At 34.7% G+C, this 16,461-nt stretch overlaps 1 protein-coding gene across 1 annotated transcript in view; it reads right to left on the minus strand.

Moving 5' to 3' along the window:
* Window positions 1-13,409, minus strand: part of LOC111060094 (retinaldehyde-binding protein 1) — a 36,305-nt gene extending 22,896 nt beyond the window's left edge. The window contains exons 1-2 of the mRNA XM_039435905.1: window positions 13,311-13,409; window positions 7,750-7,906 (exon numbers count right to left, since the gene is read on the minus strand). Of these exons, the coding sequence (XP_039291839.1) occupies window positions 7,750-7,906; window positions 13,311-13,398 (245 nt within the window). The 5' untranslated portion in view covers window positions 13,399-13,409. The remainder of the gene's footprint in view (window positions 1-7,749; window positions 7,907-13,310) is intronic.
* Window positions 13,410-16,461: the final 3,052 nt, after the last annotated feature.

Here is a 16,461-nt window from a genome sequence, read left to right on the forward strand (position 1 = left end):
TTTATTTATAAATTATACTCTCATACTTCTATCACAGTTTGCAGACATATTGTTGCATCTCCTTTATACCTTTATCAATACAATAACAAATTCTCCTCCTCAACACACGTAAAATATCATAAATATAAACTTCTAAACGTACTCCTCCTGACGCCACTTAAAACATAGTAATTTTTAAATTCGCCGCTTGCAGGCCGCCAACTTAACTACACACATTTCATAATTCTCATAAATGATTCCTTTTAGACAATAATTTCGATTCATAAACTTCTGGGCTTATATCTTATAGTATTTCTTAGGTCTTAATATAAATAATTTTCTATACATCAGGTACAATACTTTCTTTTGCTAAGGGTTCTTTGGTTTTGGTAGCTGGTATTCACTTTAAGTCTTTTCAGGTAACAAACGTGGCATAATTAAAAGTAATAAATATAAAAACATATAAATAAATATATCGACATTAATAAATATAATAAATAACAATAATAAATAACTCTTTGGGTACAGTACTTCTTTTTATAAACATATGTTCAACAGACATTACATTCATTTGATTTGGGTGGCTTTGGTCAGCTGGTCACTGGTTCTACAGAATTTTGCTGTCGAGTTTCATAACTAACCTAACTGCTCATTTTTTCTCTTAAAAAGGTAATTAACAATTTTAATTTTACTATCCCCGCTTGTGTCCTTTTTATCTGATGTATATAATTTAATTACATATTTAAAGTTATTCTTTTTCTTATTGCAGGCTTCTAACGGTTGGAAGGAATTAAAACACTGGATTGTTGCCACGCGGTCCTATACCAAGATTAAATTTATTAAGGAAGGTTAGTAATCGGTTTGATGATAATGTTTTCCTTGATTTCTTATCATATTTATTTCAAATTCTGTGATATGGCATGTAAAAATCCCGTGGTTTACTTGCATCTTCTTGCATTCTGTTTGTAGATGTTGTAGGCTGGTGAGGTTATGCTATCCGGTTGTTAATTGTTGAGGCAGTCCTAATTGATAATTTTTTCATCATAAATTTAAAGCCCTTGTATCTTGTGTATTCTTTCTTCAAATAACTCCTTGTTCCTTTAATAATAATTTCTTTTAATTGATCCAAAGTCTTCCAATCATCCTGTAATTTTAATTCATCTTTCCTCTTATTTTCATTTAATAATCTTGATCTCGGTTCATTATAAATTAGTAGGCTCACAACAATAACTATTTTTATAATATTAACTTTCCATTCATCAATAATAGATTCTTTTAATAACAACAATATCATAGTTTCCATCCTATCCACAACACAGTCTTTTATTAATATCACAGCCATTATTACAAACATTACACACCATAACAAAACATTTATCATCTCTTTAATAGTATTATCCCTCATCATATAATATCCAGGTACTTTCACTTTCTTAATATAATTCCTTATTGCTCTTGATTCTATCAACCACTTTCTGTTTATCAATATCCACAAGTAATCCATTCCATTATTCATTAGTCCATCTTCCATTTCCTTGTTGCCCATGCATGAATCCATATTTGTTCTTGTAGCAGCTCCGTTTTTATTCCATTCATTTGGTCCATTTTGCCGGTCACATAGCTGGTTTGCCCTCTTGAAACGTATGTGCCGCGGATGCATGTCGTCGATCTCCTGGGTTCGGTCCGGTGTCTTCTTCGGGCGTTTGAAGCGTGCATGCGGCCTCCATCGGCGCGCGCGGTTCCTCCTTCGTCGCTTCTTCCGCCTCCGGGCCTTGCGATGCATGTTCTTCATTCGGCCCTGTATGCTGTCCTCCTCGTCCTGATACCGGTCGGGTGTCCTCGGGCGCCTCCGTCTCCGGGCCTTACGTTGGTCGCTCCTTTTGTCCGGTAGTCCGTCCTCTCGTTCTTCCATCTTGGGGTCCTTGGTCCGCTTCGGTGGGGTACAATGATATGGATGCATAGATTCTGTGCGCGGGTGCATGGTGGCGGTCTCCTCCTGGCAGCTGTTTATTTTTGGCAGTGGTGGGATTTCAGCATTATTATAATGGATCGGTTCTTGTTGTAGGGTGGTGGTCGGTAGTGATTCTTCGGTGGCGGGTTGCTCTTCGGCGGGGAACAGGAAACTTAATAGAGGCTGATGCTTGCGGCTGGTTTTAATTGCATGTTGGGCGGCGGTTTTTGGTGGTGGTTTATCTGGTGTTGGCTTTTGTTCTCCTAATAATATTTTCGGTGGATCATTTCTAAAGGTGGTGTATGATGTTAAAATATCTGGATTTTCTTTGTTTGTTTCATTGGAGCTTGTAGGTGTTATATCGGGGGTATCATATAGTCCTGGTTTATTAGCTGTAGCTTTCTGTGTATCTGGTGGCGGGTCGTTGGGTGCTGGGTTCCGGGTTTTTTGTTGATTTGATCCTGTGGCATACGCTAATGTATAATTTGTACTAATTTGATGAGGTGGTGGTTTATAATTTCTATTATGATTATTCTGAGTGTAATCATTGTTGTGTTAAATCGATCACGGCCATAATAATAATTTCTTTTGTAGGTTAGCTGTGGATAATGGTTTGTTGACAATTTTGAAAGCTTCTACTATTCCAATTATTTTGATTATGATCATAGCAGCGTTTAAATTGAGGAGTAGATCGAGAGTGATCATATGATACTGGTTCATAGTTTTGGCTGGTATACTGATTACTTTTTGAGTTGTGTTGATTTTGTGCGTATCTCTGGTCTGAACGGTGGTTTGATATTGCCATCACAGACTGTATGCCATATAAATGATTTATCAGCTGTTTGCAATCAGTAATGGGTTGTGTGGCGAGTGCCATTCTAACTTGATACGGTAGCTTCTTTAAAATAATACTTGCTAATGCCGATTCATTAATGGGCTCGCTCAATTGAGAATTTTTAAACTGTAGGGCAGTGACGAAAGTGGTACATGCACCGTCTAAGTTAGGGTTGAACTCGCATGATATGATGTCCGCTAGCACGTCCAACTGTTTACTTCTGCTCCAATACTGTTCCAGGAAGACAGCTACAAACTCATCCAATGATGTAAATTCATGGGCTCTACTCCGAAAGAACATCAGGGGTTCGCCAATCAATAAACTAGTCAAACGAAGACGCCAAAAATTCCAAGAGGTGGGTGTTAATGATTGAACTAGTTTTATCTGATCTATAAATTCTTTAGGTTGGAGATAGCGGTCTGTATTGTCAAAACGGCCTAATTCATTGAAACTGTGTAGTGAATCAAACGTTGCTATGGGAATAGGCTCTATATTCTCGTGCGGAAATTGATGTATTTGACTTTCAAGTTGTACCAACTTCTCTTGGGCCTGTTTCCAATGACTAGAAGCTTCTGTTTCATTATCTACTACTTCGGCATTTAATTCAGATGAAAATAATTGCTGTTCTCCAACGGCTGTCTCCAATGAATTAAGTTGTACTTTGTTTTGATTTATATCAGAATTTAGGTGAGCTATTTGTGTAGATTTACTATTCTGTTGTTTATTTATGGAAATAAGTTGACTATTGTTCCTGTTTGTAGCTATTTCATGAATTTGTGAAGTGTTTTGTGCTGGTAGGTTATCTATTCTTTCCGCAGTCTCCTTACCCATTCTTACCGATGTATCCTTCAGTGATTCCCGCATTTCCTTCATTTCGCCTTTAAGTTCTTCATTACTGTGGTCATTGTTTTTTCTAAACTATTAGAAAATGACTTGATCATCCCCTCTACTATAACCTCCTTATTGCTTCTTGGGAGACATTTAACGGTTTATTACTGTTCACAGGATTCTTGGCGTGATTGAAGATATCTGGGCGTTGGACTCCATCGCGCCCCCCTCAGCGTCGATCTCCGCTACTATCGCCGTCTGCAGTGTGTCTGCTACCTTACTTTGCGTGGACGAAAAGAGACTCATATTTTAAAAATGGATTAAGTGTCAAGTGTTGTTAAAAAAGTGAAAGTTTTGGCCAACAAGGCATTAATAAGGACACAAATGAGGATAGGCCTATGGACATTACAAGCCAGGTAACCTATTATTACTTAAGCTCTTATAATATAATAATACTATTCATTGATTTCTGACTAGCAGTTTAGGCCCATAAAATATAATAGCTCTCTCTATAAAATATATTTTCTACAATAATAATAATATAAAATTTTCTTTAAAACATATAATTTCTCTTTATTTAAAGCTATTGATTCCCCAAAAAGTAATACAAATTCCCTTCGCCAGTTTTCCTCACAACTCGTATAAGTTATCTATAATTTTCAATATGGTTATTGACTTAATTCCAAATAATTATTCAATGAGCTTGGCTCTCATCATCAGTCCCACGTTGGTACGACATATCTTTGTGCCGTATCCGTGGCCTATCACGTTGGGCGACATGTCTTTGTGTCACGTTATTCTTTATATTTAAATAACGATTAGCCTCCTGCTTGGCATCAGTCGGTAAAGCATGAGATTTAATATAATTAGGTCGTGGTTTTTCTAATAGTATGCAGTCTTAAAAAATCTTGATAGGCCTAGATATGGGCTTCTCCTATAACTCTTGTAATTCAATAAATAATAAATATATATAAAAATGATACTTATACTATAGTGTTGAGGAATAAAAAATAAATTGCACACCATGAAAATTTCACACATATATTACACAATAATGCAAAGATCAATCGAGGCAAAAAATATATATAGAGCGATAAAAAATATAATATAAAAATAGAACAATATTTGAAATCAATAAATATATCACAGGCTAAACTTTATATTCTAGATTTATGGCACGAAACATTACCATGTGCCTTTATCTTAAATCATATGCATTCTTTGCATGTAGCTGCGATATGCACTTGCTAATACTTGTCGACTTGGACAATTCAATCAAAAATATGTGCTCTAAGATCAGCTTGATAAATTAGCCACTAATAATCCAAATATATATATATTAAAATCTCTAGTATTTAGTAGATTTCTTTGTATCGAATATATATTTTTATCTCAGGGTGCAAGATTCGGCACCTGACGGAATAGGTAGAGCCATTCATCTAGTGAATTAGAACTATGATAAATTATCGCAAATTGTATTGCAAAAAATTAAATATTGTATGCATACGTTTGATAGCCTAGATTTCGTACTTCTTTGATTAAATAGAAATTTCTAAAATATTGATCTATATTTTTTCTTTCAATTAAATACCTTAATACTAATTTTACTTGCGCAAGTATTACTCTTATTAATTTCTCAATTTATAATAACCCTTTCGGCGAGCTAGCTTTGATCATCAGATTATTCGAAGCACTAGGGCGCCCATCACTAAATTCAAATTTAATCACTCACGTGTCGAAAATCTTCTTGTAAGCCGCCGATGTCGATCCAACTCCATGTGGTCCGGAATATGGTAGCCGGAATCGTCTCCTCCAAGGGGTTATAAATTTAATTAAAAATGAAAAAATGACTTCTGCTTCACAATAGCATCACGGAGTCTTTTAAGAAATTTAATAATTTACTTTAACTTTAATTTTTACAAAATTATTAATAAGGTACTTCGCTCTAAAATATTTGGGGTCCTCTTATGGTGGCATCTGGCTGGCGAGTGCTGGTTCTTCCTTCTCAAGTTTTACAGATCCTCTTTCCGACTTTCAAATTAGCATAAAATTTAAATATCCCAATCCTCCGCCATTAAATTCAAATAGATCTTACAAAAAATGCCAAAATATTGCTTAGATTATATGATTAATAATTTCTTTGCATTCGAGCCATATTGATAACATAGATTACACAAATTTTTACACAAAATCTAGTACATTTATATAAATATATATAAATATTTTTGAATTGGCCTACAGTTGCCGCCTATTAACTGCCGTTTTACTATTGGTGCATGCAAATTTTATTCGGTATTCATGCGCCTGGTAACTCTTATTTCCTGAATACATTAAATTATTTTTATTTGGTTTTTTATTTATGCTCTTTGCATGCTAGTTAATATTCTATACATTAATATTAATTCCATGCTACCTAATAATTAGCCACGTGGACAGGTGTTTTTTTCCAATTGCACACCATCTGATGCAATAAAGCTCTGCCAAGGGGTTTTGGTCAGATTCTACGTTCTCGGTTTGATCGATCTCTAGGTCACCGATCCGTGAATACATCTACATAACCTCAATCTTCAAATATTTTATATAATAATCTATTTATGAGCAATAAGCTCCCTTCAAATCCTTTTTAGGTTCTTGTACCATTTAGCCAGAACAAGCTGATGCTATCTTATCTTAGTTATTATCTATTTGGCGATATTAGCCAGTTACTTTATTTCAGACCTATTACTGTTTCTGTTAGGGCTTTTTATCTACCCAGATTTAATATGTTACACATCTTATGGTCATTTGAAAGAATGGAAAAGTATAAACTCAACCTAAACTCCCACATAATTGAACATCATCTTTTAGGTTATTTAGACAAATCAGAATAAAAAATAAAAATACTTCCTGTACAATTTCCTGATATTCAGATTACCTCATATTTGCTAGAGCTATCACCTTCTTCCACTTCTGCTCTCGGAAGTGCTTAGTAAACAACTATTCTCATATATTTATATTGTTTATTTTTGTGTGTGGCGAAATAGTATATTTCGCACCTAGGGCCGAAAATGGGACTTTTCTGGCTCGAAATCGGTTTTCAAGTCCGAGGCCGTAGGCCGAGGACTAGAAAAGATTGAGAGCCGGAAAAACATTTTTGCCCATGGTGAGAACGTTATTTTTCGCCACACAGGAAAATAAACAATATATATATGAGAATAATTGTCTATTATAAGCACTTCGAAAGCAAAAGTGGAAGGTCATAGCTCTAGCAAATCTGAGGTAATCTGAATATCAAGAAATTGTCCAAGTATTTTTATTTTTTATTCTGATTTGTCTAAATAACCTAAAGATTATGTTCAATTTTGTAAGAGATTGAGTTTATACTTTTTATCTTCCAAATGACAATAAGATGATATTATTATAAATGTTTTGATTATTGAATGATAAACACAAAGAATGAAAAGTTTTTGATCAGCTGTTTTAGCACACTTGAAATTTGGCCAATCTGAATGTCAACGGAAGTTTAGGTTAGAAGTTCTATCCTACTCTGAAAATCGAATTATTTGAATAGTTTATTAATATCTTATCTGTATTTTATTCATCCAAATAAAATGATAGTATATTATTACAGAATATACTTTATTGAATTCTAAAAGCATAAAATGATTCCGTTTATCCACCATGTTCCATGATAAACGCTGTACTAGGAGGTTTGAGGTTAGATTCTATTATACTCTGAAATTGAATTTGAATAGTTTATAATATCTCATTATTTGTATTTCATTCATCCAAATAAAATGATAGTATCTTATTGCAAAAACTTTATTCAATTCTAGAAGCATAAACTGATTCCGTTTCATAAACTATTTTGTAAACACGTTCACATCAAATCAGAATCAGCTGACTTCAAGGTTATTTTACAGCCCTAGGGCCGTAAAAATTTTACCGGCCTGGTCAGAAAACGATCACTTTCGGCCTCCATATGACGCACGTAAACCAGCTCATTACATCCAAGTGGGGCGAAAAATAGCGTTCGCACCACGGGCAAAAATCTCATTTTCTGCTCTAGGTGCGACATATACTATTGTATGATAAAATTATTATGAACTTCATATCAGTATATTATAAAAGTGTATGAAAATTTTTGTACGAAGTATAGTATATGCATAATACTCACATGTTCTCAGATATGGTGATCATATCAGAGTTGACGATGCATCGGTTGTTAAAGAATTCAGGTGTGCTAGATCTGATCCGGAAGTAAGCCTCGATAGCTCGAATAGTTTTTGCCTCAATGTAATAGCAGCTGTGCAGAAATATCAGCAGAAGATCGTCTGCAAAACAAATACATAAATGAGATAAAAATAACTAAACTATAATAGAGACACAAATGAACAAATTACAAAGAATATATACAGAGACACCACATAAACAAATATACAAGACAAATATATAACAAACAGAAGAAGAAGAAGAAAAGAAGAAGAAGAAGAAGAAGAGAAGAAGAAGAAGAAGAAGAGAAGAAGAAAAAGAAGATAAGAAGAATAAGAAGAAAAGAAGAAGAAGAAGAGCGAAAGAAGAAGAAGAAGAAGAAGAAAAGAAGAAGAAGAAGAAGAAGAAGAATAAGAAGAAAAGAAGAAAGCAGAAGAGAAGAAGAAGAAGAAGAAGAAAAGAAGAAGAAGAATAAGAAGAGAAGAAGAGAAGAAGAGAAGAAGAAGAAGAAGAAGAAGAAGAAGAAAAGAAGAGAAGAAGAAGAAGAAGTAGAAAAGAAGAATAGCAACACAACAACAACAACAACAACAACAACAACAAGAAGAAGAAGAAGAAGAAGAAGAAGAAGAAGAAGAAGAAGAAGAAGAAGAAGAAGAAGAAGAAGAAGAAGAAGAAGAAGAAGAAGAGAAGAAGAAGAAGACAAGAAGAATAAGAAGAAGAAGAAGAAGAAGAAGAAGAAGAAGAAGAAGTAGAAGAAGAAGAAGAGCAACAACAACAACAACAACAACAACAACAACAACAACAACAAGAGAAGAAGAAGAAGAAGAAGAAGAAGAAGAAGAAGAAGAAGAAGAAGGATATTCAAAACTCAGATTTTAATAGAAAAAGGTGATATTCCAAGACCAGTATAAGGAAATGCACCCATATTATAAAGGTATATGTCTGAATATAATAATATTATTAAACAGGTATATTTATGTCATGAATGATTATAATAATTAACGGTTCAACCTTGAATTATGTTTACGAAGAGTGGAGTTGCTAGAGAGAGGTGCACGTTATAATGGCAGTGTTTGATTGGCAATGGTATTGCTATCCTTGTCTATCATTCAACAAAGCGGAAAGCGCTATCTCTTTCTCGATACTCTCTGTTGCCAGATCGGCTTTTAACAATGTTGAATTGATAATTGACCGAGCGAAGTGAGGTCTGAGATTCAAGTCGACGGTTTGGCATTTCTCTTAATGCTCAAATGTTTATATGTTGCGCATTTACGGCGAAACGCGGTAATAGATTCTCATGAAATTTGACAGGTATGTTCCTTTTTTAATTGCGCGTCGACGTATTTACAAGGTTTTTGGAAATTTTGCATTCCAAGGATAATATAAAAGGGAAAAAAGCCTCCTTCATACGCCAATATTAGAGTAAAAATCAGACTATAGAATTATTCATCATAAATCAGCTGACAAGTGATTACACAGATGTATGGAGAAGCCAGTCTATTGCTGTATTTCCATAAGGTCTATAGTTTCAATCAGGTATTTGTGGATGAGAATACTGCGTGAGGTCTACTGTTCACAGAACTACTAGTTAATTCACAAAATATTTCATCTCAATCTTGGAAATTCATTATGGAATGATTGATGAATATAATTTATTGCTTAATAAAATATAATTGATTATTTTAAACAAGAATGAACAGTTGATATTACATCAATAAACCTGTATCAGCTACCGTCTATTGAAGGCATTGACAAGACAGAGGTTCGGCAACGTTGTTCTTCTATCTTTCTCCACTGCTATTATAACGTGCACCTCAATATAGGATATAATTATCACTATATTATTGGATAATTCTGACGCTTGTTGGTCAGAAATAAACATTGAATTTTTCAAGGAGAGAAGGTCCACGTTATAATGGCAGTGAAGAAAGATAGGAGAACTGTGTTGCCGATTCTCTGCCTTGTCACTGCCTTCTATGGAATATAGCTGATACTAGTATATCTGATTAACTGTTCATTCCAGTTAATAATAATGAATTATATTTTATCCGTCAAAAAAATTCAATTTTCATGATTGAGATAAAATTATTATTTTGTTAATTGATTGTTATTGATCGTTATTAATATTGTTACAGATTTTTAATTAAAAAAACAACTAATGTTGTTTTTGATTGTTTTTAATTAAATTGTAAACATTAATTAATCAATTAATTGTTTACAGATGGAATTAAATGGAGAATGCATTTATTCCAATGATTTACTGCATTTATTTAGGATTTCCGTTGAATAATATTTATATTAATTGTTATTGTGTTATTTTTAAGATTATCTTGTTGAACAGTTATATTTCTAGATAATTAGAGATCTGGCAACGTTAAGGAGCTTCATAAGAATAGCGCTATTCGATTTGTCAAATGATAGACAAGGATAGCAACACCAATGTTAATCAAATACTGCCATTATAACGTGGACCTCACTATAGGAAGATGATACAAGGATTAGACAAGGATAGCAACACTATTTTCAATCAAATACTGCCATTATAACGTGGACCTCACTATAGGAAGATGATACAAAGATCACCTCAAAATGATACAATATCAACACTATATGATACAGTATCATCTGAGCTAGATACACAACACCATAATTTGATACAAAACTTCTCAACTTTGGCAACAGTGCAGAGGTAGTAAAGGATAGCGCTATCTGCTTTGTGGGATGATAGACAAGGATAGCAACACCAATGTGAATCAAATACTGCCATTATAACGTGGACCTCTCTATAGGAAGATGATACAAAGATCACCTCAAAATGATACAATATCAACACTATATGATACAGTATCATCTGAGCTAGATACACAACACCATAATTTGATACAAAACTTCTCAACTTTGGCAACAGTGCAGAGGTAGGAAAGGGATAGAGCTATCTGCTTTGTGCAATGATAGACAAGGATAGCAACACCAATGTGAATCAAATACTGCCATTATAACGTGGACCTCTCTATAGGAAGATGATACAAAGATCACCTCAAAATGATACAGTATCAACACAATATGATACAGAATTAACAAAATATGATACAAAATTATCTAAACTTCATACGTAACACCATATTTTGATACTAATCTTCCAAACTTTGGCAACAGTGCAGAGGTAGGAAAGGGATAGAGCTATCTGCTTTGTGCAATGATAGACAAGGATAGCAACACCAATTTTAATCAAATACTGCCATTATAACGTGGACCTCACTATAGCAAAGTAAAATGTGAAGAGTTTTTTTGTAACATGCAAAAAAGAGCTGGTACCTGTTTATCAAAGAGCATTTATTCTAAACTGGTTTTAATCTTTATTGGACCAACATTTTTCAATATCGTATTACTTTTTCGAGTAGAATTTTTAAATGCTTATATAAATGGAGGATATAGAGAAAGAAGGAGTAGAACAAGAAGAACAAGAAGAAGAAGGAGCAGTGGTAGAAGTCGAACGAGAAGAGGGAGGAAAGAAGAAGAAGAAGAAGAAGAAGAAGAAGAAGAAGGAGATGAAGGTGAAGAATGAGAAGGAGAAGTAAAAGTAGAAGGATGAGAAGAAGAGGGAGACGAAGGTGAAGAATAGGAAGAGGAGAAGAGAATGAAGGAGGTGAGGAAGAGGAGAATGAGAGGAGAAGAAAAGGGGGGGGTGGAGGAGGAGGATAAGAAAAAGTTGAAGGAGGAGAAGAAGAAGGAGATGAACGTGAAGAAGGAGATGAAGGTGAAGAAGGGGAAGAAGAAGAAGGAGAAGTCGAAGGAGAAGAAGGAGAAGGAGATGAAGAAGGAGAAGAAGAATTAGGAAATGGAGAAGAGGAAGAAGAAGAAGAAGAATTAGGAAATGGAGAAGAGGAAGAAGAAGAAGAAGAAGAAGAAGAAGAAAAAGAAGAAGAAGAAGAAGAAGAAGAAGAAGAAGAAGAAGAAGAAGAAAAGAAGGAGAAGAAGTAGAAGAATTAGGAAATGGAGAAGAAGAAGAAGAAGAAGAAGAAGAAGAAGATGAAGAAGAAGAAGAAGAAGAGAAGAAGAAGAAGGAGATGAAGGAAGTTACAATTTTGCTGTTTCAAATGGAGGATAAAGAGAAAAGAAGGAACAGAAGAGAAAGTGGGAGCAGATGAAAAATGACAAGAGGAAGAAGAAAGAGAAGAAGAGGAAGAAGAAGGAGAAGGAGAAAAAGAAGGCGATGATGGTGAAGAATGGGAAGGAGGAGGAGAAGAAGGAGAAGGAGGTGGAGGAGGAGGAGGAGAAGAGGAAGAAGAAGGAGGAGGTGGAGGAGGAGGATACGAAAAAGTTGAAGGAGGAGAAGAAGAAGGAGATGAACGTGAAGAAGGAGAAAAAGGAGATGAAGGTGAAGAAGGGGAAGAAATAGAAGTAGAAGAAGAAGAAGAAGGAGAAACGAAGGAGAAGAAGGAGAAGAAGGAGAAGGAGATAAAGAAGGAGAAGAAGAAGAAGAAGAAGAAGAAGAAGAAGAAGAAGAAGAAGAAGAAGAAGAAGAAGAGAAGAAGAAGAAGAAGAAGAAGAAGAAGAAGAAGAAGAATTAGGAAATGGAGAAGAAGAAGAAGAAGAAGAAGAAGAAGAAGAAGAAGAAGAAGAAGGTGATGAAGGAAGTTAGAATTTTGCTGTTTCAAATGGAGGATAAAGAGAAAAGAAGGAGCAGAAGAGAAAGTGGGAGCAGATGAAAAATGACAAGAGGAAGAAGAAGAAAGAGAAGAAGAGAAAGAAGAAGAGAAAGAAGAAGGAGAAAAAGAAGAAGAAGAAGAAGAAGAGGAGTAGCCTACCGAAATATTTAGACTGTTCTACATCTTTGCTAGTTACAATATATTCCGGCTTATACACTTGATTATGATTGATTATGGATAATTCTATGGTTTGATTAATCCTATCTTCAATGGCGGCTGAAATGGCGAAAATGTTGTCAAAAACAGGGTTTTTCGCGATTTTCTCAAAAACGGCTCCAACGGTTTCGATTAAATTTATACCAAAAATAGTAATTGATAAGCTCTATCAACTGCCACAAATCTCATATCTGTAAAAATTTCAGGAGCTCCACCCCATCTATGTAAAATTCGATTTTAGATTCCCAATTATCAGGCTTCAGATAAAATTTAAACAAAAAAATTTGAGTGGAAAAGATTAAGTATGAAAATCTCTACAATTAATGTCCAGTAACATTTTCACCTAAAATTGAAAATAAGCACGAAATTCGAGAAAATGTTATTATTTCAATTGCAAACTGTTGGCAACTGTTGATTCTATTGAATGAAGAGATAGCAGACCTCGTATGTCTCCAGCGTTATTGTCCTGTCACCAGCTGGCTCAGATCTTTGTTTATAAGTAAACTTGAGATGCGCGTGAACACTAGCGTCAGGTGATCAATTTTCATAACGGCAAGGAAAGTTGTGTGAGTGTGCCACACCAGATTTTTACAATAATTTATTATTTATATTTAAGGTAGTGTCCTGAAGAAAAAAGACGATAAATTATCATTGTACTAACCTGGGATAGTCTGCGGATAGTGAGGTTTAGTTTCCAGCCATTTTCTGATATCAGCAACACTGGCTTTTGGCTTTTCTGTCGCAACCATATCCCTGTCACTCATCTAAACAGAAATCACATTTTTTAATGAATTACAAATTTATTAACTCTAAAGTAAACAGTAATGAACTCAGGCCTGATGCCCAAAGCCGGTTAAATTTTAACTATGATTAATTTCACGAGAACCAATCCGAGAAGGCCTTCTTGATAAGACGGGTTCTCTGATTAGTTCTTGTGGAATTGATCATGGTTAAAATTTAACCGGCTTTCGTGCAACCGGGCCTTTAAAATTGAAACTACATTAAGTGTCATAAGCACCAAATTATTATTATTAAACGAAAATGCAAATTAAATGCTGTAAATCACCCCGAAGACTTCTGCTACTGCAAATATTGACAACAGGGTAAACAGCTAGATGGAAATTCGATGAGCGCTACTATTCAAAAATTATTTGTCAGCCGGAATCGAACCCAGTACCTCCTAATGCCGGTCAGGAATGCTTACCTTTACACCAAACTGACAATCTCTGGATAGCAGCGCTCAATTCATACGATGGCTTCGTATAAGATTGTCAGTTTGGTGTAAGGGTAAGCATTCCTGACCGGCCATTGGGAGGTACCGGGTTCGGTTCCCGGGCTGACAAATAATTTTTGAATAGTAGCGCTCATCGAATTTCCATCTAGCTGTTTACCCTGTTGTCAATATTTGCAGTAGCAGAAGTCTTCGGGGTGAATTACAGCATTTAATTTTGATTCTCGTTTGATGATAATAATTGATTCATTACCATTTGAATGATCGCAATAACTAAGTAATTTCCACCTGTCGCACCAAATTCAATTACTCTCTTACTCCTTGTAACTACGCTCATTCAGAGCCTTGACCTCCTCCAGAAAGTCTCTCCATTAGTCTCATCGGCAGCTTTACGTCTCCAAAATTCAATAAGATCAATTTAACAGTGCAAAGCTATAGTGAGGTCCACGTTATAATGGCAGTTTTTGATTAACATTGGTGTTGCTATCCTTGTCTATCATTCTACAAAGCAGATAGCGCTATCCTTCCCTACCACTGCACTGTTGCCAAAGTTTGGAAGTTTTGTATCAAATTATGGTGTTATGTGTGAAGCTCAGGTGATACTGTATCATATTGTGTTGATACTGTATCATTCTGAGGTGATCTTTGTATCATCGTCCTATAGTGAGGTCCACGTTAAAATGGCAGAATTTGATTGATATACGTGTTGCTATCCTTGTCTATAATTTTTCCATCATTTTTCTATCATCAGTATTTGATTAACATTGATGTTGCTATCCTTGTCTATCATTCCACAAAGCAGATAGCGCTATCCTTTCCTACCTCTGCACTGTTTGAAAGATTTGTATCACATTGTGGTGTTGTGTTTCAAATTGATATGATACTGTATCATATTGTATTAATACTGTATCATATTTTATTGATACTGTATCATGTATGGTGATCTTTGTATCATCATCCTATAGTGAGGTCCACGTTATAATGGCAGTATTTGATTAACATTGGTGTTGCTATCCTTGTCTATCATTCCACAAAGTAGACAGCACAACCTTTTTCCAGCTTCGCACCGTTTCCAGATCGTTTCTCAACAATATTTAGAAATATAATTGATCAACACAGTTTTCAATCTGAATTTTGAATAAGTGTTATTTAATTACTGGAAAATATATTTACTGGGCGTATAAAATATTATTGACTACAGTGTGGTCCAGGTTATAATGGCAGTGGAGAAAGATAGGAGAAAAACGTGCCGATCCTCTGTCTTGTCAATGCCTTCTATAGACGGTAGCTGATACAGGTTTGTTGATGTAATATTAACTGTTCATTTTCGTTTAGAATAATCGATTATATTTTATTGAGCGATAAATTGAATTTTTTAATGATATTTGACCGAACAAAGTGAGGTCTAAGATTCAAGTCGACGGTTTCAATTTCTCTTAATGTTTGAATGTTTAAATGTTTATATGTTGCGCATTTACAGCGAAACACGGTAATAGATTTTCATGAAATTTGACAGGTATGTTCCTTTTTTAATTGTGCGTCGACGTATAATATACAAGGTTTTTGGAAATATTGCATTTCAAGGATAATATTAAAGGAAAAAGGAGCATCCTTCATACGCCAATATTGGAGTAGAAATCAGACTATAGAATTATTCATCATAAATCAGCTGACAAGTGATTACACAGATGTGTGGAGAAGCCAGTCTATTGCTGTATTTCCATAAGGTCTATAGTTTTAATCAGGAACGTGTGGATGAGAATACTGCGTGAGGTCTACTGTTCACAGAACTACTAGTATGAAAGGAAAAAAGAGCTCCTTCATACGTCAATATTAGAGTAAAAATCAGACTATAGAATTATTCATCATAAATCAGCTGACAAGTGATTACACAGATGTGTGGAGAAGCCAGTCTATTGCTGTATTTCCATAAGGTCTATAGTTTCAATCAGGTACTTGTGGATGAGAATACTGCGTGAGGTCTACTGTTCACAGAACTACTAGTATAATGAATTCACATAATTAAGATGAAATATTTTGTTATTCAATTATTAGTTCCACATTGTTAAAAGACGATCTGGCTACAGAGCAAAGCGAGAAAGAGATAGCGCTATCCGTATTGTTGAATGATAGACAGGGATAGCAATACCATTGCTAATCAAACACTGCCATTATAACGTGGACCACAGTTTAGCAGGTAACCAGTGCTCCGCGAGGGTTTGAATAAAAACTAGACAAACTGGAAACTTGACCTACAGAAACCTTGAGAATTGAAAATAGGCCTATAACCATCCTCGGTAAATTAAGAATCTATAATTAAGCGAAATTTCAATTAAATCAGTTGAGTAGTTGAGACGTGATAATGTTGTGTATCAAGGTGAGATGATACTGTATCATATCGTGGGGATACTGTATCATTCATGGTGATACCATAGTGATGATGCGTCATTCGTGAATTTCCTATCCACCAAGTGTAGAAGCCAGTTCTTTCCTTTATTATATTATACAAGATTATAAATTGGATTATAAATATATCATATATCGTGGATTATAGATTATTCAAAGTTGTTAACAGTTGATA

The sequence above is a fragment of the Nilaparvata lugens genome, chromosome 9 (assembly GCF_014356525.2).
Source record: "Nilaparvata lugens isolate BPH chromosome 9, ASM1435652v1, whole genome shotgun sequence".
Taxonomy (NCBI): domain Eukaryota; kingdom Metazoa; phylum Arthropoda; class Insecta; order Hemiptera; family Delphacidae; genus Nilaparvata; species Nilaparvata lugens.